The 24,789-nt window shown below is 48.3% G+C and overlaps 1 protein-coding gene across 1 annotated transcript in view; it reads right to left on the bottom strand.

Annotated features, from left to right (window-relative positions):
* Positions 1-16,286, bottom strand: part of LOC140460786 (uncharacterized) — a 67,059-nt gene extending 50,773 nt beyond the window's left edge. Inside the window, exons 1-2 of the mRNA XM_072555470.1 lie at positions 16,253-16,286; positions 11,830-13,666 (exon numbers count right to left, since the gene is read on the bottom strand). Coding sequence (XP_072411571.1) covers positions 11,830-13,259 — 1,430 coding nt within the window. The 5' untranslated portion in view covers positions 13,260-13,666; positions 16,253-16,286. The remainder of the gene's footprint in view (positions 1-11,829; positions 13,667-16,252) is intronic.
* Positions 16,287-24,789: the final 8,503 nt, after the last annotated feature.

Consider the following 24,789-nt stretch of genomic DNA (forward strand, 5'->3'; position numbering starts at 1 on the left):
CATTTCGCAACATTGCCTTCATTGTTCACACCATTGAGTATCGGGGTTGGGACATCATGTTGTGGTTGTACAGGATGTTGGTGAGGGCACTTTCAGAGTACGGAGTACAGTTCTGGTGGCCCTGTAATAGGAAGAACACTATTAGAGAGGGTTTAATAAAGATTTACCAGGATGTTGGAAGGACTGGAGGGTTTGAGTTATGAGGAGAGGCTGGGACTTTATTCACAGGAGCACAGGAAGTTGGGGGTGACCTCATTGAGATTGATAAAATCATGAAGAGTGGAGGTAAGGTGAATAGCAAATGGCTCTTCCTTAGCGTAGGGGAAATCAAAACTAGGGGGCTTTTTTTAATGTGAGGAGAGAGATTTAAAAGGAACCAGAGGGGCAACATTTTGAAAGAGGGTGATTTGCATGTGGAATGAACTTGCTGAGGATGTGGTAGATGCAGGCACAGAGACAACATTGAAACAGCATTCGGATGGATACATGAGTAGAAAGGTTTAGAGGGATATGGGCCAAATGCAGGCAAGTGGGACTGGTTTAGTTTGGAATCCTGGTCAACATGGACGAATTGGACCGAAGTGTCTGTTTCTGTGCTGTATACCTCTATTGAAACCAGTAGAATTCTGAAAGGGGCTTGACAGGATAGATGCAGATAAAATGCTCCTTTGTGGGGAGGGTCATCGAATTCCGACAAGGTGGAAGCGGGCCATTCAGCCCATCTATTTCCCTCTGGCCCTCTGAACAGTATCCCACCCATAACCCAACCCCTGACTCCGTATTTCCCATGGCCAAGCCACCCTAACCTGTACATCCCTGGTCACTAGGGGTAACTTAGCACGGCCAATTCTCCCTAACCTCTACACCCTAATCTATAAATTACCTTCTCAAGAATGTAATTTAAATGCAGAGCTTTTCTAAGACTCAACATTGGGACACAGACAGAATTCACACCTATTGTCTCTACTTATAAATAGGGCAACGTCCCTTTGAAATGTAGATTCATTTAGATATAACTGCGTCACTTTACATATGAAGATATCCCTTTGAATGTGCCCACATCCCTTTGAAATATAATCTTGTCCATTTAAACCTCTTTATTTGCAGAAATACCCGCTAAAATGTCCACGTCCCTTTAAAATGCAGATTTCCCCCTTTAGATATGACGCCGTTCCGTTCGATGTCGGAATATCTGTTTAAATTGAGCCGTGAGCTTTCCCAATGTAGACAGGGCTCCTCGAAACGTGGCAGTGTCCCCTCCCCCCGCAGCTGCAGAGTGAGACAGGAGAGTTTGTTTTTGTGAATGAACAGTTGGAGCGCGAGGGGGCTGTGACTTGGTGACGGTGAGGCTCCACGGCCCCGCCCATCCCCCCCCCGGCCCCGCCCATCCCTCCCCCGGCCCCGCCCATCCCCTCCCCGGGCCCCGCCCATCCCCTCCCCGGGCCCCGCCCATCCCCCACGTGCAGACGTCACGCGGGGGTGATGGCGGTTGGGAGGAGAAGTCGCTCGAGCGAGGAAGCGGCGGGAGGGCGGCCGTTAGGAAAATCCAGATATCCTGAATTAATCTAGTCCCCTTTGCCAGCGCTATATCCCTCTAAACCCTTCCTATTCATATACACATCCAGATACCTTTTAAAGGCTGTAATTATACCAGCCTCCTCCACTTCCTCTGGCAGCTCATTCCATACCTGCACCACCCTCCACATGGAAACGTTGCCCCTTCAGGAACCTTTTATATCTTTGTGGCCTCACCCTAAACCTATTCCCTCTAGTTGTGAGTCTCACCCCAACACTGAGGAAAAGACTTAAAAAACATTGAGCAGCCAGAAGAATGCAAAAAACAATCAAATATCGAGCCACATTGGGGGGGAATTATGGCTCTGCCCTTTTTGTTCTCCGATAGGTATTTGGAAACTTAAAATCTGTCAATAACATCAGCATTGCTACAGAGCACGTTGTGTACACTCCTCAGTGTCAACAAGCAGGGCACGTGTTTGCCAATGTCACCAAAACATTGGGCATGTTCCTCGCTGTCGGCAGAAAAGTTGCGAAACCTACTTTTGATGGACGAATAAGGAGCACTGGAGGACCAGGGGGAGACTTGTCCTTCTGCCATTCGGAGCTCCCCTATTGGTGAATGTGGAAGTTGGACCATGAGCTTCTTAAGGTCCTGCTCCTCCTCTCTCTGAATGAAGATTGAGCTTCACCTCAGACTGCAACTTCTTTCCTCCGTCCAACATGTGAGTACAGCACTCTCTTTTCTCACCCCCTTTTCCATTTACGTTTCATTCTGGGGTTCAAGTGTTGACTTGGAGCAACTGAAAGGAATGGGAGTGAATCCAGCGAGGGGACAGACTCTGGAAAAGTTAGTCCAGGCCTGTGTCTCAATTGGCAAAATAGACGGACAGGAGACTGGAAGAGCAAGCCAGGCATCATCAGGAGGTGGAGAAGTCGAGGTATCTGGTGTAACCCTTGTTCAGGACTTGGGGTGGGTATAGGGAGAGCTGTGGAACAAGGGTGTGCTGGGGGCAGGGTATTGAAGTGGGGATAGGTGGAGACAGGTAGACGGTACAATAGACAATAGGTGCAGGAGTAGGCTGTTCTGCCCTTCGAGTCAGCACCACCATTCATTGTGATAATGGCTGATCATCCTCAATCTGTATCCTGTTCCTGCCTTATCATAACCTGGTACGACCTGGTTGGTGAATGGGAGGAAGGAATCTAGTTGGCAGGGAAGAGTGGAAGGGGCTGGGAAGTGAGTTGGGGGATGGGATGGGAGATTATTTGAAATTGGAGAACTCTGTGTTGAGTCCTCCGGGCTGTTGACTGCTCAGACAAGATGAGGTTTTGTTCCTCCAATTTGTGGTTTGGTTTGTTGTGGTAATGGAGGAAGCTAAAGATGGTCATGTCAGAAGGGGAGTGGGAAGGGGCATTAAAATGGGTGGAGACTGGGAAGTCCGCTCAGCCTCTGCGGACCCGGCTGTGATGCTCAGCAAACCGTTCCCCAAGTTTACGCTTGGTTTCCCCGATGTAGAGAAGACCACAATTGACAAAGCACAGCAGGTCAAGCAGCATCTGAGCAGTAGGACAGTCGAAGTTTGGGGCACGAGCCCTTCATCAGGAATGATGCGTGGATGTTCCGAGGGGCATCAGTGTCCTTCTGTGCCATTGTCAGACAGGTGCAGCAGGCAATGAGCAAGGCAAGTGGTGTATTAGCAAGAGGAATTGAGTTCAGAAGTGGGGATGTCTTCCTGCAGTTAGGGGGTCATTGAATATATTCAAGGCTGAGTTCATCTGATTCTTATGTGGATGTTTATGGGGAAGGCAAGAAAATGGTTGAAAGACTAGTATAGAACCAAGTTACAGAGCCATACCGCACAGAAACAGATCCTTCAGTCCAACTAGTCCATGCTGACTATGTTCTCAAACTAAACCAGTCCCACCTGCCAGTGTTTTGGCCCAAATCCCTCCAAACCTTTCCTATTCATGAACTTATCCAAATGTCTTTTAAACGTCGTTACTGTATCTGCATCCACCACTTCCTCTAGACATTTAGTCCACACGTGAACCACTCTATAAAAAAAATTGTGCCCTTCAAGTCTTTTTAAAATCTCTTTCTCCTGTCACCATCAAAATTTGCTCCCTAATCTTGAAACCCCAACCCTAGGGGAAGGACACCCGTCGTTCACCTCGTCTCTCTCCTCATGATTTTATAAACCTTGATAAGGTCACATCTCCTCCTCCTCTGCTCCAGTGAAAAAGTCCCAGCCCATCCACCGAGATGCAGGTAGATCCATATCCAGTCATGATCGGTTCAATGCTGGTCCCAATTCTCTCTCACGGTGTCCAGGACAGCAAGAGACCACAAGACACAGGAGCAGAAATTAGACCAGCAGGTCTGCTCATTCCATTCAATCATGGCTGATATGTTTCTCAGTTACATTCTTCCGCTATAAGCAAAGTGAAAATGGAGGGAGTGAGTGTGGGATGGAGATTTTCGGTTTCCAGGGAATAAGAGAGGAAAGAGTTCACCATAAATTAGAATTTATGGGATCGGCTGATGAGCCGAGGAGTGTCAGCTGGAGTTTAATTTAGAGAAATCAGAGGTTTGTATTTTGGTCAAGTAATCCAGGCAGGACTGACACAGTTAAGGGGAGTGTTGCAGAATAAAGAGACCTTGGAGTGCGAGAGTCTCAGGTGGATAGAGTAGTGAAGGCGGCGTTTGGTTTGCTTTCCTTCATTGGTCATAGCATTGAGGATAGAAGTTGTGAGATTATGTTATACACACTTCCCACTCGAACGTGTTATCTAACTGCTTAACTGTTTTTAGTGAATATAATCCACACCTCCCGCTGCTGCCATAACATGGTTTGTTTGGAAGCCCTAGCTTTCGGAGTGATTAGATTTATTTTAGACTTTATTACTTACAGTGTGGAAACAGGCCCTTCAGCCCAAACCGACCCTTCGAAGAGCTACCCACCCAGACCCTTTACCCAACATTTACCCCTTCACCTAACACTACAGGCAAATTAGCGTGGCCACTTCACCTAACCTGCACATCTTTGGACTGTGGGAGGAAACCCATGCAGACACGGGGAGAATTTGCAAACTCCACACTGACAGTTGCCCGAGGTGGGAATTGAACCCGGATCTCTGGCACTCTGAAGTGCTGCTGCTGCTTCAGGTGGTTGTGGAGAATAAGGTCATGATTAGACTATTTATAGCCAACGGAGTCCAGTTCATGGAGATGTGATACATTAAACAATTTAGATTAAATCTTCCATCTTTTAGAATGGAGTTCTGTTCTTTGGTATGTTAATTCCAGAACCTGTTTTCAGTAACTTTCTCAAGAACGTAATTTAAATGCATAGCTTTTCTATCAAAAATGTCAGGCTGACTCGACAGAATTCGCACCTATTGGTGGGTAGGCTAGGACTTTTTTCACTGGAGCACAGGAGGTTGAAAGGTGAAGGTATCGAGTGCCTCATTAGCAAGTTTGCAGATGACATTCAGATTGATGGAAAGTCAGATAGTGAAGGGGACTGTCAGACGCTTCAGCAGAATATAGACCGGAGAGTTGGGAAGAGAAATGACAGATGGAGTTCAACCCAGACAAATGTGAGGTGATGCATTTTGGAAGATGCAATTCAAGAGCGAGCTATACAGTAAATGGAAAGGTCCTGGGGGAAATTGATGTACAGAGAGAGCTGGGTGTTCAGGTCTATTGTTCTCTGAAGGTGGCAAATGCATGTCAGTAGAGTGGTCAAGGCAGCATACAACACACGTTCCATCATCGGACGGATTGAGGAAAAGAGCTGGCAGGTCATGTTAAAGTTATATAAGATTTTGGTTTGGCGCATTTGGAATACTGCGTACAATTCCGGTCACCAGATTTCCAAAAGGATGTGGATACGTTTGGAGAGAGTTCAGAGGGGGTTCACCAGGATGTTGTCTGTTATGGAGAGCGCTAGCTATGAGGAGAGGTTGAGTAAATTAGGATTATTTTCACTGGAAATAAGGAGGTTGCGGCGGGGTGGGGGGGGTTCCTGATCGAGGCCGAAAAACCATGAGGGGTGTAAACGGGGTGGATAGGAAGAATTATTTTCCCAGAGGAGAAGACTTAATTACTCAGGGTTACGAGTTCAAAGTGAGAGGGGAAAGGTTTGAGGGAGATCTACATGGAAAGTTCTTTACAGAGAGGGTGGTGGGCACCTCGAATGCATCACTAGCGGAGGCAGTAGGGTGGGATCCATAGTGTCATTTAATATGTATCTAGACAGATACATGAATGGGCAAGGAGCAGAGGGATACAGATCCTTAGAAAATAGGCGGCAGGTTTAGATAGAGTATCTCGATCAGCATTGCCTTGGAGGGCTGAAGGGCCTGTTCCTGTGCTGTAGGGTTCTTTGTTCTCTTTATAGAGGTTTCGAAAATCAGGCTCACTGCCTTTATTCCTGATGAAGGGCTTTTGCCCGAAACGTTGATTTCGCTGCTCGTTGGATGCTGCCTGAACTGCTGTGCTCTGCCAGTGCCTGCAGATTGTGCAGTCTTTCAGCAAAGTAGAATGTTTAGGGTGCAGGTTTGCTCGCTGAGCTGTAGGTTTGATATCCAGACATTTCATTACCTGGCTAGGTAACATCATCAGTGGTGACCTCCAAGTGAAGTGAAGCTGTTGTCTCCTACTTTTTATTTATATGTTTGTCCTGGATGGGGTTCCTAGGATTTGTGGTGAAATCAAAGTTATGAAGAGAGATACATATTTTGTTTAACCAACTACAATGGCAGTGCAGAGAATTTCAGAAAAGCGCAATAAATATTTACTTTTTACCCCTTATTCAACTCATTCAAGAATTTCAAATTGAATCTGAGCTAACTTGAGAGCAAATGGCAACATTCGTTTGTTAATAGACTCACCATATATTATGAAAGATCACTTTTAGCTAAGTCACAATGTTTAATCCCAAACGGAGCAATTAAGTGCAAAGTTACGTTCAACCATTTAATAAAACACTGCAAATTTCATTTCATATGAAAATACAATCATTTTATAATTTGGATAAGATCTTTCCAAAGGAAATATATTAAACACAAAGGAAATATATTAAACAAAATAGCTTTCCTGGGTATCAATATTGATAACAGTTATGCAGCTATTATTTGGCAATTGACCAACTAATTGAAATAGTTTCAGAATAAATGAGCTGCTTCATTATTATACATTGAGGTATTGCATATCTTGGCTCTCACCCAAGTATTCTCCGAAGAAAAAAATGTATCTGGATGGGGACATGAACAGGAAGCATTCAGAGGGATATGGGCCAAATGCTGGCAAATGGGTCACTAGATTAATTTAGGATATCTGGTTGGCCTGGACTGAAGGGTTTGTTTCTGTGTGTCATTACAGACGCCCCTCTTCTGGGATCCCCATAACAGCTGTTATTTTCATGAAATAATCTGACAATTGTTGACTTCCATCAACCTATTCCATCCGGAGAGAAATTTCCTCTCTCTGCAAAGCGTGGTTCACGTTGGCAAGTTCAATCCTCCTCAGCAAAAAGGCAGAGAGAAAGTAGCTGCTTTTTAAACAGCTCAAGATCAAAGCCCACCCCACCTCCCCTCCCCCTCCCCCTCCAACCCACCTCACTTCTATACTATTGGTCACCACCAAGTTGTCCCTTTGTAATTGGATCCTTGGTACAGCCTTAACCTGGAGGAAGTATTGCCTCACTCGGCAATTTCAACCCATACCCTGTATCGCACCATCTGCTGCAGTGGGATTCAAACCCGGGAGCCCCTGGAACTGGGTTGATAGTCCAGTCGATAATGGCACTCAGCCATCGCGCCTTCAATCCACCTGCGATGGTACATGAACTCCCTGGTGCCTCCGGAGGTTGGTAGAGCTGGTGAAAGCCTTCCCGCACTCTGGGCAGCTGAAGGGCCTCTCTCCTGTGTGGATCTGCTGGTGAGTCAGCAGGTTGGAGGCCTGGGTAAATCTCTACCTGCACTTGGGGCAGCTGAAGGGCCTCTTCCCCCGTGTGGACCCACTGGTGCCTCAGCAGGGTGGAGGAATCACTGAAGGCCTTCCTGCACACTGGCCAGCTGAAGGGTGTCTCCCCAGTGTGGATCCGCTGGTGGGTTAGCAGGGTGGAGGAAGTGCTGAAGCCCTTCCCGCAGACGGGACAGGGGAACGGGCGCTCCCTGGTGTGGCTGCGCCGATGAGTCTCCAGGACAGAGGGGACACGGAAGCTTTTCCTGCAGTCGCCACACTTCCACCATTTCTCCATGGGGTGGGATTCCTCTGGTTACTCCATGGCCGAACCTTCAGTTACACACAAACGTGTGAGGAGCCCCTCCCCACCCTGAATTCCCCTTCCCAGGCTGTAGACCTGTTTCAGGCTCCACACTCAGTGCACTGCAACAGTGGGGTCTCTCATCCAGTCCCACTGATGCTGAAAACATCCTCAAACAGGAACGAAAACACTTTGCTCCTTCTCTCACACTCAGTTGAAAATTGTTTCCGGTCCCGATGGATTGAGCGACTGTCAGACATTGACGTTAAAGTGAGGTCTGCAGACGCTGGAGAGTCAGTGTCAAAATGTGTGGTACTGGAAAAGCACAGCCGGTCAGGCAGCATCCGAATCAAAGGAGAGTCAATGTTTCGGGCGTAAGGCCTTCATCTGTTGGTTTTGAAGCTTCCGTCTTCAGATCTTCAAACACACTGTTAAAAACAGATTACAAAAGTCATCACTATCCGTGCAGGGTAGAAATTCAGAACAAGCAATTCTACTTTCTGTGGAATATTCTTTTCTTTTGCTGTTCCACAAAATTAAAAGCACCATCCCACTGTCCCTTCCCCTCTGTTCTCACTCCGCTCTAACTAACTCTCCTGAAGATGCTGAAAAGCAAAAACATCAAGACTGACATCTCTCTGAATTTTGGATACCTCCACCTGAAAGTTAATATCTTTCACAACACTGGGATCCTGCTGAGAGTGAGCAGGTCTGATTTTGGGAAGCAAAAAAAAAGTGTCAATTCAGGGCGAACCTGCAATGCAGTTTCTTGAGGAAGGACCAGACACAAAATGGTTAATGACCCCGAGAAGGTGGGAGCAAAATGAGACATCAAGGCATTAACACCGACACACTTCAGACAAACTCTTCTGCTTCCAGTCAGGGCAGAACATGCTCTGAAAGTCCAGCCTTCACAACAACACTTCTGCTTTCACTGAAGACAGTTAGAGTCACACAGCGCAGAAACAGAACCTTTGGACCAATCTGCCCAGATATCCGAAATTAATCTAGTCAGATTTGCCATCACTTGCCCCCTATATGGGTCGGGTGCTGACAGCTGGGACTAAATTGGGTTGGCTATCTTGTCAGCAAGGACGAGTTGGACCGAAGGGTCTGTTTCTGTGCTGTACATCTCTATGACTCCAGTCACATTTGCCATCACTTGGCCCTGACCCATCTGAACCCTTCATATTCAGATGCCCGTCCAGGAGCCTTTTAACTTGTCATCGTACCAGCACCCACCACTTCCTCTGGCATCTCACTCCATCGCTCAAGCGACTCCACGTTGAAAGCGTCTGGTCTGGTGCACCAGATGACATCAGGATAATCTCAGATCGTTCCAAATCGCATCGATACTCAGTCAGTGGCTTTCCCGATCAGGATGTTGTACGTGATCAAACAGGTCAGTGGGTAGGCGATCCCCCACCTCTTAGTTCAAGTATCTCTACGAGAACTCCCTTGCTGGAGGGTCCCTTGAAGACACTTCAACTGGACTTCATTGAGTTGGAGAAATGAGTTGAGTTGCTATAAATATGTTTTGCTTATTGCTGATGTCTTTTCAAAGTGGATTGAAGCCTACCCTCCTCCTAACGCTACTGCTGAGACTGTGGTGAAGATTTTGTTTAAGGAAATAATTCCCCGCTTCAGTATACCTGCGTGCATTAGCTCGGACAATGGACCACACTTTGTGGGTAATATTAACGGAGCACTCTGTTCCCAGCTTTGTATTTGTCGGCAACTGCATGGTGCTTATCATCTTCAGGTGACCGGCCTTGGTGAATGTTTTAACCAGACTCAAGACTAAACTTGCCAAATAAGTGGCAGAGTCTGGCCTCTCCTGGTTATGCTAATCCCTGTGGCCTTATTCCAGATGTGATCCATGTCTGTGGGCAAGACACGACTGTCTCCAGCTGAGAGTCTCTCTGGTCACCCCCTCTGTACCCCTTGGAACGATTCGGCTCCCTTCTCAGTCCACGTCCATCACATGACCGAAGCAATGATTGGTTATGTTCTTGCTTTAACCAATGTTATGTGTGCCTTTCACTCCCAGGAGCGTGCGGCCTACAGCGATGTTCCCTCCCTTTCAGCCTCGTCACGGGTAGACCCTGGTTCATTGGTGCTCGTCAAGAACTGGACTGGCAAAGGTCTCCAACCTCGTTGGGATGCCCCTTCCAGGTTTTACTTCCCACCCCTACAGCAGTCACAGTCACTGGGCGCTCAGCTTGGGTCCAACTGCACCATGGTAAATTAATTGACCGCACCAATCAAAAGGGGCGAAGAGGAGGAGAGAATCCTGGAATCTCATGAAAAGGATTGGACGCTGTCCAGTTGGGTTTTTGAATCCTGCTGTTGTTCTAATGTTAATCTTATTACAGATACTTGAACTAGGAGGAGCGAGTGGTGGTTTATGGAAAATATTCAGGCTGGTGTCTGGTTACTAGTGGTGTGCCACAAGGATCTGTTTTGGGACTACTGTGGTTTGTCATTTTTATAAATGACTTAGATACAGGCATAGGTGGATGGATTAGCAGAATTGGACAGAGAGGTGGCAAATGGAGTTCAATGCAGCTAAATGTGAGGTGATTCACTTTGGGAAGAATAACAGGAAGGCAGTGATCTTGGAGTCCATGTGCACAGATCCCTGAAAGTTGCCACTCAGGTAGATAGTGCTGTGAAGAAGGCATACGGTGTGTTAGGTTTCATTCGTAGAGGGATTGAGTTCTGGAACCGCAATATCACACTGCAACAAAACCAAACACGGGTGCAGCCACATTTGGAATATCCTGTATAGTTCTGGCCCCCATATTTCAGGAAGGATGTGGGAAGCATTGGAAACGGTGCAGAGGAGATTTACCAGGTTGTTGCCTGGTCTGGAGGGAGGGTCTTATGAGGAAAGGCTGAGAGAGGGTCTGTTCTCATTGGAAAGAAGGCGGCTAAGGGGGGATTTGATAGAGACATATAAGATATAGATAGGGTAGACAGTGAAAGACTCTTTCCTAGGATGGTGACGTCAGCTTGTACGAGGGGGCATAACTACAAATTGAGGGGTGATAGATTTAAGACAGATGTCAGAGGCAAGTTCTTTATGCAGAGAGTGGTAAGGGCATGGAATGCCCTCCCTGCTAAGGTAGTCAACTCAGCCACATTAGGGAGATGTAAACAATCCTTAGATAAGCACATGGTTGATTTTGGGATAGTGGAGGGGGACAAGCTGAGAATAGTTCACAGGTCAGCGCAACATCGAGGGCTGAAGGGCCTGTTCTGCACTGTACTGTTCTATGTTCCATGTTCTAAACTTAGTGCAGGAGGCTGAAAGAAATGAGCAGCTTTAAAACAAAAACCTCTTGGAGCTCAAAGCTTTCAATGAGAGTCTGAGCCCGGCAGTAAGTTCAGGTAACCTTTATTGCAACCCAACTTTGTTACAGCTTCAGATTCCCCCAGCAAAAAGGCAGAGAAAAAGAAGTTGCTTTTTGAACAGCTCAAGGTCAAAGTGCACACACCACACCTCCCCTGTCCCACCTCCCCCTCACTGTCTTTACTATTGGTCAGCACCAAGTTGTCCCTTTGTAATTGGATCCTTGTTACAGCCGTAACCCGGAGGAAGTATTGCCTCACTCAGCAATTTTAACCCATACCCTGTCTCCAAGTAAGTGTCTCCCTGCTCATTTGCCAGGAAGGGGCAGTGTAGAGTCAACCAGACTGCTGTGGGTCTGGAGTCAGGTGTAGACCAGACCGGGTAAAGGATGCAGCTGGAACGACTGAGTGAATCCTTTCCCCCAATGGTGGTTCCCTTCCCTAACAAGGGAGAGAGGGAATCAGATGGGGGCTTTCTCCCCCGCACCACCCCCTCCCTGAAACGGTCTCATTGTTAGATTCCGAACTCCACATTTCTGACCGAATACCGATTCTGCCATCTGTCGTGGCAGGATTTGAACCCGGCGGACCCCGGCACCTGGTTGATAGTCCAATCGATAATGGCACTCGGCCGTCACTCCTTCAATCCCCCTGCGATGGCACGTGAACTCGCTGGTGCTTCCACAGGTTGCAGGAGTAGGTGAAGCCCTTCCCGCACTGAGAGCAGGTGAACGGCCTCTCCCCCGTGTGGATCCGCTGGTGCCTCAGCAGGGTGGAAGATGTGCTGAAAGCCTTCCCACACTCGGGGCAGCTGAAGGGCCTCTCCCCCGTGTGGACCCGCCGGTGGGTCAGCAGGTGGGAGGTATACCTGAAGCCCTTCCTGCACTGAGAGCAGGTGAATGGCCTCTCCCCGGTGTGGACCCGCTGGTGGGTCAGCAGGGTGGAGGAATTGCTGAAGGCCTTCCCGCACTCGGGGCAGCTGAAGGGCCTCTCCCCCCTGTGGACACGTTGGTGCCTCAGTAGGGTGGAAACCTGGGTAAAGCCCTTCCCACACTCTGGGCAGCTAAAGGGCCTCTCCCCCGTGTGGACCCGCTGGTGGGTCTGCAGGTTGAAGGAGCAGGTGAAGCCCTTCCCACACTGAGAGCAGGTGAATGGCCTCTCCCCGGTGTGGATACGCTGGTGGGTCATCAGGGAGGAGACGTGGGTAAAGGCCTTCCCGCACTGAGAGCAGCTGAAGGGTCTCTCCCCCGTGTGGATACGCTGGTGATTCTGCAGGGTGGAGGAGCAGGTGAAGCCCTTCCTGCACAGAGAGCAGGTGAATGGCCTCTCCCCCGTGTGGACATGTTGGTGCCTCAACAGGGCGGAGGAATTACTGAAGGCCTTCCTGCATTCAGGACAGCTGAAGGGCCTCTCCCCCGTGTGGATACGCTGGTGGCTCCGCAGGTTGGAGGAGCAGGTGAAGCCCTTTCCGCACTGAGAGCAGGTGAACGGCCTCTCCCCATTGTGGACACGCTGGTGACTCCGCAGGGTGGAGGAATCGCTGAAGGCCTTCCCGCACTCAGGACAGCTGAAGGGCCTCTCCCCCGTGTGGACACGCTGGTGCCTCAGTAGGGTGGAGACCTGGGTAAAGGCCTTCCCACACTCTGGGCAGCTGAATGGCCTCTCCCCCGTGTGGACCCGCTGGTGGGTCAGCAGGGTGGAGGAATTACTGAAGGCCTTCCCACACTCGGGGCAGCTGAAGGGCCTCTCCCCTGTGTGGACACGCTGGTGCCTCAGCAGGGTGGAGACCTGGGTAAAGGCCTTCCCACACTCTGGGCATCTGAACGGCCTCTCCCCCGTGTGGATACGCCGGTGACTCTGCAGTGTGGAGGCCTGGGTAAAGGCCTTCCCGCACTCTGGGCAGCTGAAGGGCCTTTCCCCCGTTTGGTCCTGCTGGTGGGCCAACAGGTGAGAGGAATGTCTGAAGGCCTTCCCGCAGTCGGTGCAGGGGAATGGCCTCTCCCCGGTGTAACTGCGTCGATGAGTCTCCAGGGTAGGCGGGACAAGGAAGCCTTTCCCACAGTCACCACACTTCCACGGTTCCTCCACAGGGCGGGATTCCTCAGGTTTCTCCATGGCCACAGCTTCAGCTGCACACAAACACGTGTAGAGCCCCTCCCTGCCGTGAAGTCCCCTTCCCAGGCTGTATAACTGTTTCAGGCTCCACACACAGTTCGCTGCAACAGTGGGATCTCTCGTCCAGTCCCACTGATGCTGAAAACGTCCTCAAACAGGAACCAAAAAGTGGAGATCCCTCTCACAGAAATCACAGTCAAAAATCGTTGTGGTCCCGATGGATTCAGAGACTGTCAGACATTGACATCAAAGTGAGGACTGCAGACACTGGAGAGTCAGTCAAAAAATGTGGCGCTGGAAAAGCACAGCAGGTCAGGCAGCATCCGAGGAACAGGAGAGTCAATGTTTCGGGAATAAGCCCTTCGTCCGTTGATTTTGAAACTTCAGTCTTCAGATTCTCCTCTACTCTGCAAAAAGAGATTACAAAAGTCATCACTATCAGTGTAGGGTAGAAATTCAGAATAAGCAATTCTACTTTCTGTGGAATATTCTTTTGCTGTTCCACAATGTTGAAAGCACCATCCCACTCTCCCTTCCCCTCTGTTCTCAGCCCGCTGTAACTAATTCCCCTGAAGGTGCTGATTCAGGATCTTACAGGGGCAGAAAAAGCAAAAACATCAAGACTGACATCTCTCTGAATTTTGGATACCTCCACCTGAAAGTTAATATCTTTCACAACACTGGGATCCTGCTGAGAGTGAGCAGGTCTGATTTTGGGAAGCAATAAAAAAGTGTCAATTCAGCTACAATGCAGCTTCTTGAGGAAGGACCAGACACAAAATGGTTAATGACCCCGGGAAGGTGGAAGCAAAATGAGACATCAAGTCATTAACACCGACACACTTCAGTCAAACTCTTCTGCTCCCAGTCAGGGCAGAACATGCTCTCTACGAGAACTCCCTTGCTGGCGGGTCCCTTGGAGACACTTCAACTGGACTTCATTGAGTTGGAGAAATGAGTTGAGTTGCTATAAATACGTTTTGCATATTGTTGATATCTTTTTGAAGTGGATTGAAGCCTACCCTCCTCCTAACACTACTGCTGAGACTGTGATGAAGATTTTGTTTAAGGAAATAATTCCCCGCTTCAGTATACCTGCGTGCATTCGCTCAGACAATGGACCACACTTTGCATGTAATATTAACGGAGAACGGAGAAACCTTCCAGGTTTTACTTCCCACCCCTACGACGGTCACAGTCGCTGGGCGCTCAGCTTGCGTCCAACTGCACCGTTGTCAATTGAATAGCCGCACCAATCAGTCCCCGATTCCATTCTATTTGTCAGACTTCCTACTGCCGATCCTTTGAAGAGAAATATCACTTTCCAATACCTCCGGTCTGTGTATACAAACAGCCGGTGTAACACTGCCTGGGGTACAGCAGGCCTTATGTGGCACATGGACCTGGAACGGAACCCTTCCCTTGTGCATTTATAGGCCTTTTCTCTTTTCAGAACCAGATACTGTCACCAAGACCATGAACAATAGAGCTAAGGGAGAGCCCAATGGGAACAGCATTCTGAGGACCATTGTCTCCCATACAGTGCGAGTGCTCGAGTCACTTGGCCCATTTTGTACAGTGCTAAAGCGACTCCTCTTCCAAAACGTTGACCCTATACTCCTGTAGACCTGACCAGACCCCCTGCTGTAACATTTCGGTAACCTCTTTTGACAAACTCTCCCTAATATACACCAAACCAGACTATTATTTCTTCAGCTAAGGTAAAGCTACCAATTTCCTTGTCCTGGATGGCAAAGATGTCCCTCATAAGGTCACTATCGGAGCCCTTGTTCCCACAACAGTACCTTGTCCAGGCCAGTGGACAAGTCGATGGAACCTCAGCCAACCTTGCTCCAACTGAAAGGATCCCAAGGGACTGGGTGACAATACAGGACACCCGATAGGCTGGGGAATCCAGAGTACCCTGAGGTTGGAAGGATCGGCAGGGGTGACAAGTCAACAAACCGCAGTTCCCTCTTTTGTGGCCTGACCATTTGAGGAAATAAGAGTAAAGAGGCTCTGAATCAGAGTAGACTGGGATTATCAGACCTGTGTCTTTACTCTGTGCAGAATCGATATGCCTTAGACTATATACTCGCCTGGGAGGGTGAGGTCAGCACCATTGTCCAAGATAAACGCACTATGGGCATTCCCAATCTCACTGGAAATATTAACTAAGATACAAGAAGTGATCCAGGTATTCCGTGACAGAATGACTGAAGGGACCAGTTGGGGAAACTGCAGATTGGGCCGATGGTACAATTGGCTTATCGGTTTAGCTATGTCTGTTTGTTGGTATTGGTATTGTTAGCTATTTAATTGCTAGGCTTATGAGGTCCCTTAGTGATATAGATTTGCCCCAGAAGATGTTCCTTTCGCGATCTGATGGCTCACCCACACGTGTCGATGGTGATGATAAATATGACCAGATGAGCTGTGAAGATGGTGGTGCTGCTCTACAGAATGTTGATGGCTGGACCACCTTGAAGGGCATTCGTTTGGACTAGCCTTCTCTTTCAGTGATCGCGGTGCAATCAAAGGGAGGAATGAGAGTGTGGGCATCTGGGTGAGAAAGTCTATAGCCTTAAAACTTGTCTTTAAACATTCAGACTAAAATGTAATGCTGAATTATTGAATACATTTACTGCACTAGAAAATAAACGGGCAGGAAGGCTCAGAATGAGGAGAGAACTTAAAGATAGGGACACCTGGGCTCACCAAGTGAGAACAGGATGCTGTAAGGCAATGAAGAACGTTTGCCTCAGCATCAGTGAATCTGTGTGAACAGGACACCAAGTGATAACATTCACAGCCGTTCCCTTGTGAGACCATTTTAGTGCTGAGACTGTTGAATCCTGTAGAAAATTAACTCTTAGTGCTTATCTGCAATGGATTGAAATGAATTGCATTTTGGGACTTTATGATGATATTGAGTATCCATTACTGGTTATTAAATACAAACTCTGTAAAAGGAAATATTGATAAAGCTTTACCTTACTTGCTGCAGGCGAGGCTCCAGCGGAGGAAACAGGCCGCGGGCACACTTCCGGCTTCCGGATGGCCACGCCCACTGATCCAGTTCCTGGTCCCGCCCCCGCCTCCGCCCACGGGACACGTCAACGCCGCCCCTTCCGAACGCAGCTCGTAGACCCCGCCCCTTCCTGAAGCAGGTCATAAGCCCCGCCTCTGGGAACCAAACCTCTTTCCCCCTCCTGCACCAAACCCCACCCCTTCGATGCGAACCCCGCGCGAGTCAAAACCACGCCCCCCTCCCTCACACGCAACCGCCCACAAAGCCGCGTGCGTCCAGGCTGGACGCGCCGCATCGTCCGCTGAGCCTCGCCCCACCTACCAGCGCGCGAACTTCACGAGACACGCCCCGCCCATGAGCACCGCCCTTCCGCTAAAACCCGTCCCCCAGTCTAAACCCCGCCCCTCATGGTACACCCCGCCCACCCAGGTGTATTTGGAAGCACTAGCTTCTGCAGCGCTGCTCCTTCTGCGGGTGGCTGTGCTGCAGGATCATAAGACACAGAATTAATAGCAAAACATCACAGTGTCTTGCAACCGATGCAATGTTTGGCACAAACCTGGACCGCTGCTGAATCCTTCATCTTTTAGAAGGGGTTGCAGGTTTCAGTTCATCAATATATAAATTCCAGAACTTTAGATCAGATTCCCTACAGTGTGGAAACAGGCCCTTCGGCCCAACAAGTCCACACCGACCCATCGAAGAGCAAAACACCCAGCCCCATTCCCCGTCACCTAATACAATGGTGCAATTTAGCGTGGCCAATTCACCCTAACCCACACATCTTGGGACTGTGGGAGGATATCCGCGCAGACGTGGGAGGGGAATTGAACCCGGGGCTCTGGTGCTGTGAGGCAGCAGTGCTAACCACAAAAAAAACAGGTGACATTTTCTATTTTTCAGCGGCAGCAGCAACCCAGGAGTGGGGAGTCACTGAGTTGAGGTTTTACATTTGAAGTTGGAGAGCAGAGGTTCCTGGTAGAGGAGGGACGACTTATTTTTATTTTCTTCCTGCTGTATAAGTCAGAGGGTACTGTTGAGGGGGGAAAACGTCTTACTAGGGGTATGCACTGGGGCCCAGGTCTCTTGCACCAGAAGGAAAGGAGGGAAAGCTGGAGAGTATTAGTCATTGGGGAGTCGATACTTGTGTTTCCAAATAAACCAGTTGGACAATAACCTGGTGTTGAGAGATTTTTAACTTTATGTACCTGAACCCCTCCACGACCCCCCCCCCCCCCCATGAATCTGTTCTACGTGACAATGCAGGGCCCTACCATTAATTGTACAAGTCCTGCCCTTACTTGGGGTTTAGCAAAATGCAACCCCTTGCCTTTACCTGTCGCTCTCTCAGACACACACACACCCTAACACTCTCACCATCTCACAGGCTTATACTCCACCTCACACACACTTGATTAGCACGCACACACACACACTCGTGCAGATACAATCACACATAAGTCAATGGGGTGAATTTCCATTTGCAGATATATTCAATTTTGCTCAAAAAGCACACAAACTGCAGGCCGTCAATCCATGTAATATTTTATAAATTCCTACTTTGATTAATAGAACCAGTCTGATTCAAGATTGGGACACAGACACCTTTGTGCAGTATCTGAGCTGAGATGTCACCCATTTTTATAAAACCTTACATCATCTCGAGAAGGTGAATTAAAAGTAGTTCTGGGGTTTACTGAACTGAAACCTGCAACCCATGGTAAAAGATGAAAGACTAATCCGCAATCTAGATTTGTTCAATATGTCCTGTCTGTTGCATGACAGTGTGATCTTTTGCTATAAATTCTGTGTCTTATGACCTTGCTTCACAGCTACCTGATGAAGGGGCACCGCTCCGAAAGCTAATGCTTACAAATAAGCCTGTTGGACTATAACCTGGTGTTGTGTGATTTGTAACTTTATCCACCCCAGTCCAACACCGACACCTCCACATCGTTTCCAATGGACACAGCCCACACCTCCCAGTGCTGCCAGGAAACTGTACAATGACAATGGGATGATGTAGTACCTGCACTCCTGAAAAATTCACAATTTCTAACAATACTGGCTACTCATTCACTGCTGCAACCGATACACAACATTGGAAACATAGTACAGGAGACTGTCAGAAATCAGCACAGCAGGTCAGGCAGCATCCGAGGAGCAGGAAAATCAATATTGCCCGAAAAATGTCGATTTTCCTGGTCCTCGGCCGCTGCCTGACCTGCTGTACTTTGCCAGCACCACACTAATCTTGACTCTGATCTCCAGCATCAGCAGTTTTCACTTTCGCCTGCAAGAAATGAGCAGTTTTAAAACAAAAACTGGAGTTCAAAGCTCTCATTGAGAGTCTGAGCTTGGTGTGAAGTTCAGGTAATCTTTATTGTGACCCAACTTTGTTACAGCTTCAGAATCTCGCAACAGAAAGGCATAGAAAAAGTAGCAATTTTTTAAAAAAAACAACACTCCCTCCAACCCCTCACTTTCTTCATTATTGGTCACCACCAAGCTGTCCCTTTGTAATTGGATCCTTGCTAGAGCCTTCACCCGGAAAAAGTATTGTCTCACTCAGGAACTTCAACCTGTATCCTGTATCCAAGTAAGTTGGATGGGCAGTGTAGAGTCAGCTGCACTGCTGTGGGTCTGGAGTCACAGGTCGACCAGACTAGGTAAAGGAGACAGCTGGGATGTCTGAGTGAATCCTCTCCCACAACGACAGTTTCCTTCCCTAAAAAGGAGCTGCGTGAATCAGATGGGGATTTCTTCCACCCCAACCCTTTAAGGCACTGTCTGAGCTGAGATGTGACTTTTTTAAAAAATTAAAAACCTTAAATCATCTCAAGAACATGACTTGAAAGATGTTCAATGATTTACATTCGAACAAACTGAAACCTGCAACCCGTTCTAAAAGATGAAAGACTTAACAGCAATTTAGGTTTGTTCAATATATCTAAGACAGTGATCTTTTGCTATAAAATGTAATGTCTTTCGATCCTGCTCCACAGCTACCCAATGAAGGAGCAGCACTCCAAAAGCTGGTGCTTTCAAATAAACTTGGTGTTGTGAGAGTTTTAAATTTTATCCATCCCAGTCCAAAACCGGCACCTCCACATCTGGTGAACACAGCCCAAACGTCCCAGTGCTGCCAGGAAACTTGACAATGCTGATGAAATGATGCAGTACTTGCACTCTTGAAAAATTTACAATTTCTAATGATACTAGCTCCTCATTCACTGCTCTATCTGATACACGACATTGGAAACTCAGCGCAGGAGGCTGAAAGAAATGAGCAGCTTTAAAACAAAAAAACCCCTTGGAGCTCAAAGCTTTCAATGAGAGTCTGAGCCCGGTGGTAAGTTCAGGTAACCTTTATTGCGATCCAGCTTTGTTACAGCTTCAGATCCCCCCCAGCAAAAAGGCAGAGAAAAAGTAGCTACTTTTCAAACAGCTCAAGACCAAAGCACGCACACCTCCCCCCAAGAACCACACTTTCCTTAGTATTGGTCACCACCAAGTTGTCCCTTTGTAATTGGATCCTTGGTACAGCCTTAACCTGTGGGAAGTATTGCCTCACTCAGTAATTTCAACCCGTATCCTGTATTCCAAGTAAGTTGGATGGGCAGTGTCGAGTCAACCACACCGCTGTGGGTCTGGAGTCACGTGTAGGCCAGCCTGGGTAAAGGATGCAGCTGGAACGACTGAGTGAATCCTTTCCCACAACAGCAGTTTCCTCCCCTAAAAAGGATGTGAGTGAATCAGATAGGGGTTTTTGCTCCACCCACCCCCCCCCCCACAAAAAATGGTTTCATCGTTAGATTCTGAACTGCAGTTTCTGAACAAATTCCAATTCCACCATCTGCCGCGGCCGGATTCGAACCCAGCAGCCCCGAAACTGGGTCGATAGTCCAGTTGATAATGGCACTCGGCTGTGGCTGCTTCAGTGCGTCCACAGTTGGGAGGAGCAGGTGAAGCCCTTCCTGCACTGAGAGAGTAGGTGAACGGCCTCTCCCCGGTGTGGAGCCACTGGTGGGTCAGCAGCTTAATCGAGCAGGTGAACGCCTTCCTGCACCAGGGGGCCCCTGAAGGGCCTCTCCCCCTAGTGGAGCTGCTCGTGCCTCCGCAGGCAGCTCACCTGACTGAACCCCTCCCCACATTCGGGGCAGCTGAAGGGCCTCTCCCCCCCATGTGGACCTGGTGGTGCCTCAGCAGGTTGGAGGCCTGGGTAAAGGTCTTCCTGCACTTGGGGCAGCTGAAGGGCCTCTCCCCCGTGTGGACCCGCTGGTGGGTCAGCAGGTTGGAGGAACTGCTGAAGGCCTTCCTGCAGACAGGACAGGGGAATGGCCTCTCCCCCGTGTGGACCCGCCGGTGGGTCAGCAGGTTGGAGGAATTGCTGAAGGCCTTCCCACACTCGGTGCAGGGGAACGGCCTCTCCCCCATATGGACCCACTGGTGCCTCAGCAGGGCAGAGGCCTGGGTAAAGGCCTTCCCGCACTTGGAACATCTGAACAGCCTCTGCCCCGCGTGGACCCGCCGGTGGGTCAGCAGGGCAGAGGAATCGCTGAAGGCCTTCTCGCACTCGGGGCAGCTGAAGGGCCTCTCCCTGGTGTGAATCCGCTGGTGCCTCAGCAGGGTGGAGGAATCGCTGAAGGCCTTCCCGCAGACATAGCAGGAGAACGGCTTCTCCCCGGTGTGGCTGCGCCGATGAGTCTCCAGGACAGACGGGACATGGAAACCTTTCCCGCAGTCGCCACACTTCCACGGTTTCTCCACGGGGCAGGATTCCTCGGGTCTCTCCATGGCCGAAGCTTCAGTTACACACAACCGCGTGTGGAGCCCCTCCCCACCGTGAATTCCTCTTCCCAGGCCGTATAACTGTTTCAGGCTCCACACTCAGTGCACTGCAACAGTGGGGTCTCTCATCCAGTCCCACTGATGCTGAAAACATCCTCAAACAGGAACCAAAAAGCTTTGCTCCTTCTCACACAATCACAGTTGGAAAATTGTTGTCGTCCCGATGGATTGAGTGACTGTCAGACATTGATGTCAAAGTGAGGACTGCAGACAATGCAGAGCCCTTCAATCTGTTGATTTTGAAACTTCTGTCTTCAGATCGTCCAATACTCTTAAAAAGAGATTACAAAAGTGATCATTGTCAGTGCAGGGTAGAAATTCAGAACTAGGAATTCAACTTTCTGCGGAATATTCTTTTCTTTTCTAATTCCACAAAATTGAAAGCACCATCCCCCTCTGTTCTCACTCCGCTCTAACTAATTCCCCTGAAGATGCTGATTCAGGATCTTACAGGGGCAGAAAAGCAAAAACTGTCAAGACTAACATCAAGAAAAATCCACCTGAAAGTGAATATCTTTCACAACACTGGGATACTGTGGAGAGTGAGCAGGTCTGCCCCTCAGGTCCCTTTTAAATCATTCCCCTCTCAGCTCAAACATATGCCCTCTAGTTCTGGACTCCCATACCCAGGGGAAAAGACCTTGGATATTCACCCAATCCATGCCCCTTATGAACATCCATCAGACAATAGACAATCGGTGCATGAGTAGGCCATTCTGCCCTTCGAGCCAGCGCCACCATGGCTGATCATCCACAATCAGTATCCTGTTCCTGCCTTATCCCCATAACCCTTGATCCCACTATCCTTAAGAGCTCCATCCAACTCTTTCTTGAAAGTATCCAGAGTCTTGGCCTCCACTGCCCTCTGGGACAGAGCATTCCACACACCCACCACTCTCTGGGTGAAGAAGTTTCTCTTCAACTCTGTTCTAAATGGCCTACCCCTTATTTTTAAGCTGTGTTCTCTGGTTCGGCACTCCCCCATCAGCAGAAACATGCTTCCTGCCTCCAGAGTGTCCAATCCTTTAATAATCTTATACGTCTCAATCAGATCCCCTCTCAGCCTTCCAAACTCAAGGGTACACAAGCCCAGTCGCTCCAATCTTTCAGCGTAAGATAGTCCCGCCATTCTGGGAATTGACTTTGTGAACCTATGCTGCACTCCCTCAATAGCCAGATTGTCTTTCCTCAAAATTTGGAGACCAAAACTGCACACAGTACTCCAGGTGCAGTCTCACCAGGTCCCTGTACAGCTGCAGAAGGACCTCTTTGCTTCTATCCTCAATTCCTCTTGTTATGAAAGCCAGCATGCTATTAGCTTTCTTCACTGCCTGCTGTACCTGCATGCTTACTTTCATTGACTGATGTACAAGAACACCTAGATCCCATTTACCTAACTTGACTCCATTTAGGTAGCAATCTGCCTTCCTGTTCTTGCCACCAAAATGGATAACCACACATTTATCCACATTAAACAGCATCTGCCATGCATCTATCCACTCACCGAGCCTATCCAGGTCACCCTGTATTCTCCTAACATCCTCCTCACATTTCACCCTGCCACCCAGCTTTGTGTCATCAGCAAATTTGCTAATATTACTTTTAATACCTTCATCTATATCGTTAATGTACATTGTAAAAAGCTGCGGTCCCAGCACTGATCCCTGCGGTACCCCACTGGTCACCGCCTGCCATTTCGTAAGGGAGCCGTTTATCACTACTCTTTGTTTCCTGTCAGCCAACCAATTTTTAATCCATGTCAGTATTTTGCCCTCAATACCATGTGCCCTAATTTTGCTCACTAACCTCCTAAGTGGGACTTTATCAAAGGCTTTCTGAAAGTCCAGGTATACTACATCCACTGGATCTCCCTTGTCCACCTTCAGAGTTACATCCTCAAAAAATTCCAGAAGATTAGTCAAGCATGATTTCCCCTTCATAATTCCATGCTGACTCTGACCTATCCTGTTACTGCTATCCAGATGTGTCGTAATTTCGTCCTTTATAATTGACTTCAGCATTTTTCCCACCACTAACTGGTCTATAATCCTCTGTTTTCTCTCTCCCTCCTTTCTTAAAAAGTGGGACAACATTAGCCACCCTCCAATCTGCAGGAACTGATCCTGAATTTATAGAACATTGGAAAATGATCACCAATGCATCCACGATTTCTAGAGCCACCTCCTTCAGTACCCTGGGATGCAGACTATCAGGTCCCGGGGTCATATCGGCCTTCAGACCGAACAGTCTCTCCAGTACCATTTCCTGCCTAATTCAAATTCCCTTCAGTTCAGGTCCTTCAGCCACTATTACATCTGGGAGATTAGATCTGTCTTCACTGGGGAAGACACGAGCAAAGTACCAATTCAACTCTTCTGCCATTTCTTTGTCCCTCGTAATAAATTCACTCGTTTCTGTCTTCAAGGGCCCAATTTTAGTCTTAATCATTTTTTTTTCTTTTCACACACCTAAAAAAAGCCTTTACTATCCTCCTTTACAATTTTGGCCAGTTTACCTTCGTACCTGATTTGTTCTTTGCATATTTCCTTTTTAGTTATCCTCTGTTGTTCTTTAAAAGCTTCCCAGTCCTCCGATTTCCCACTCATCTTTGCTATGTTATACTTTTGTCCTTTTGTCTTTATATGGTCCTTAACTTCCCTCGTCAGCCACAGCCACCCCTGCCTGTCCTTCGGATCTTTCTTCCTTTCTGGAATGAACTGGTCCTGCATCTTCTGCATTATACCCAGAGATACCTGCCATTGTTCCTCCACTGCCATCCCTGTGAGGGGATTGCACCATTGAACATTGGCCAGCTCCTCCCTCATACCTCCATAGTTTCCCTTATTCAACTGAAATATTGTCACTTCCGATTCTACCCTCTCCCTTTCAAACTGCAGATTAAAGTTTATTGTATTGTGGTCACTACTTCCTAATGCCTCCTTTACTTCGGGGTTCCTGATCAAATCCGGTTTGATGCACAACATCTGGTAGGCTCCAGCACAAGCTGTTCTAAGAATCTATCTCGGAGACACTCCACAAACTCCCTTTCTTGGGGTCCAGTACCATCCTGATTCTCCCAGTCTACCTGCATGTTGAAATCCCCCCATAACAATGTACTAATATCTTTGCGACAGGCCAATTTCAGCTCCTTATTCAATTTACACACTACATCCAGGCTACTGTTTGGGGGCCTGTAGATAACTCCCATTATGGTCTTTCTACCTTTAGAATTTCTCAGTTCGAGCCATACTGACTCTCCAACCCCTGATTCTAGGTCCCCCCGTGCAAGGGACTGAATATCATTCCTTACCAACAGGGCCACCCTACCCCCCTCTGCCAGTTAGTCTGTCCTTACAATAGCACGTATACCTTTGGAATATTCATTTCCCAGGCTCTGTCCACTTGAAGCCACATCTCAGTTATCCCCACATCATCATAACTGCCAATTTCCAAATGAGCCTCAAGTTCCTCCACCTTATTGCTAATGCTTGGTGCATTCATATTTTTAATTTGTTACTCCCCTCACCCTTCCCATCAATCCCTATTTCACTTGACCTTACGGCATGATCCTTTTCTTTTGAGTTTTCTGCTCCATTGATTCCGTTGTCTTTCTTGACTTCTCTTGTTCTAACTTTCTTCTTAAACTTC

This window comes from Chiloscyllium punctatum, chromosome 36, assembly GCF_047496795.1.
Source record: "Chiloscyllium punctatum isolate Juve2018m chromosome 36, sChiPun1.3, whole genome shotgun sequence".
Lineage (NCBI taxonomy): Eukaryota > Metazoa > Chordata > Chondrichthyes > Orectolobiformes > Hemiscylliidae > Chiloscyllium > Chiloscyllium punctatum.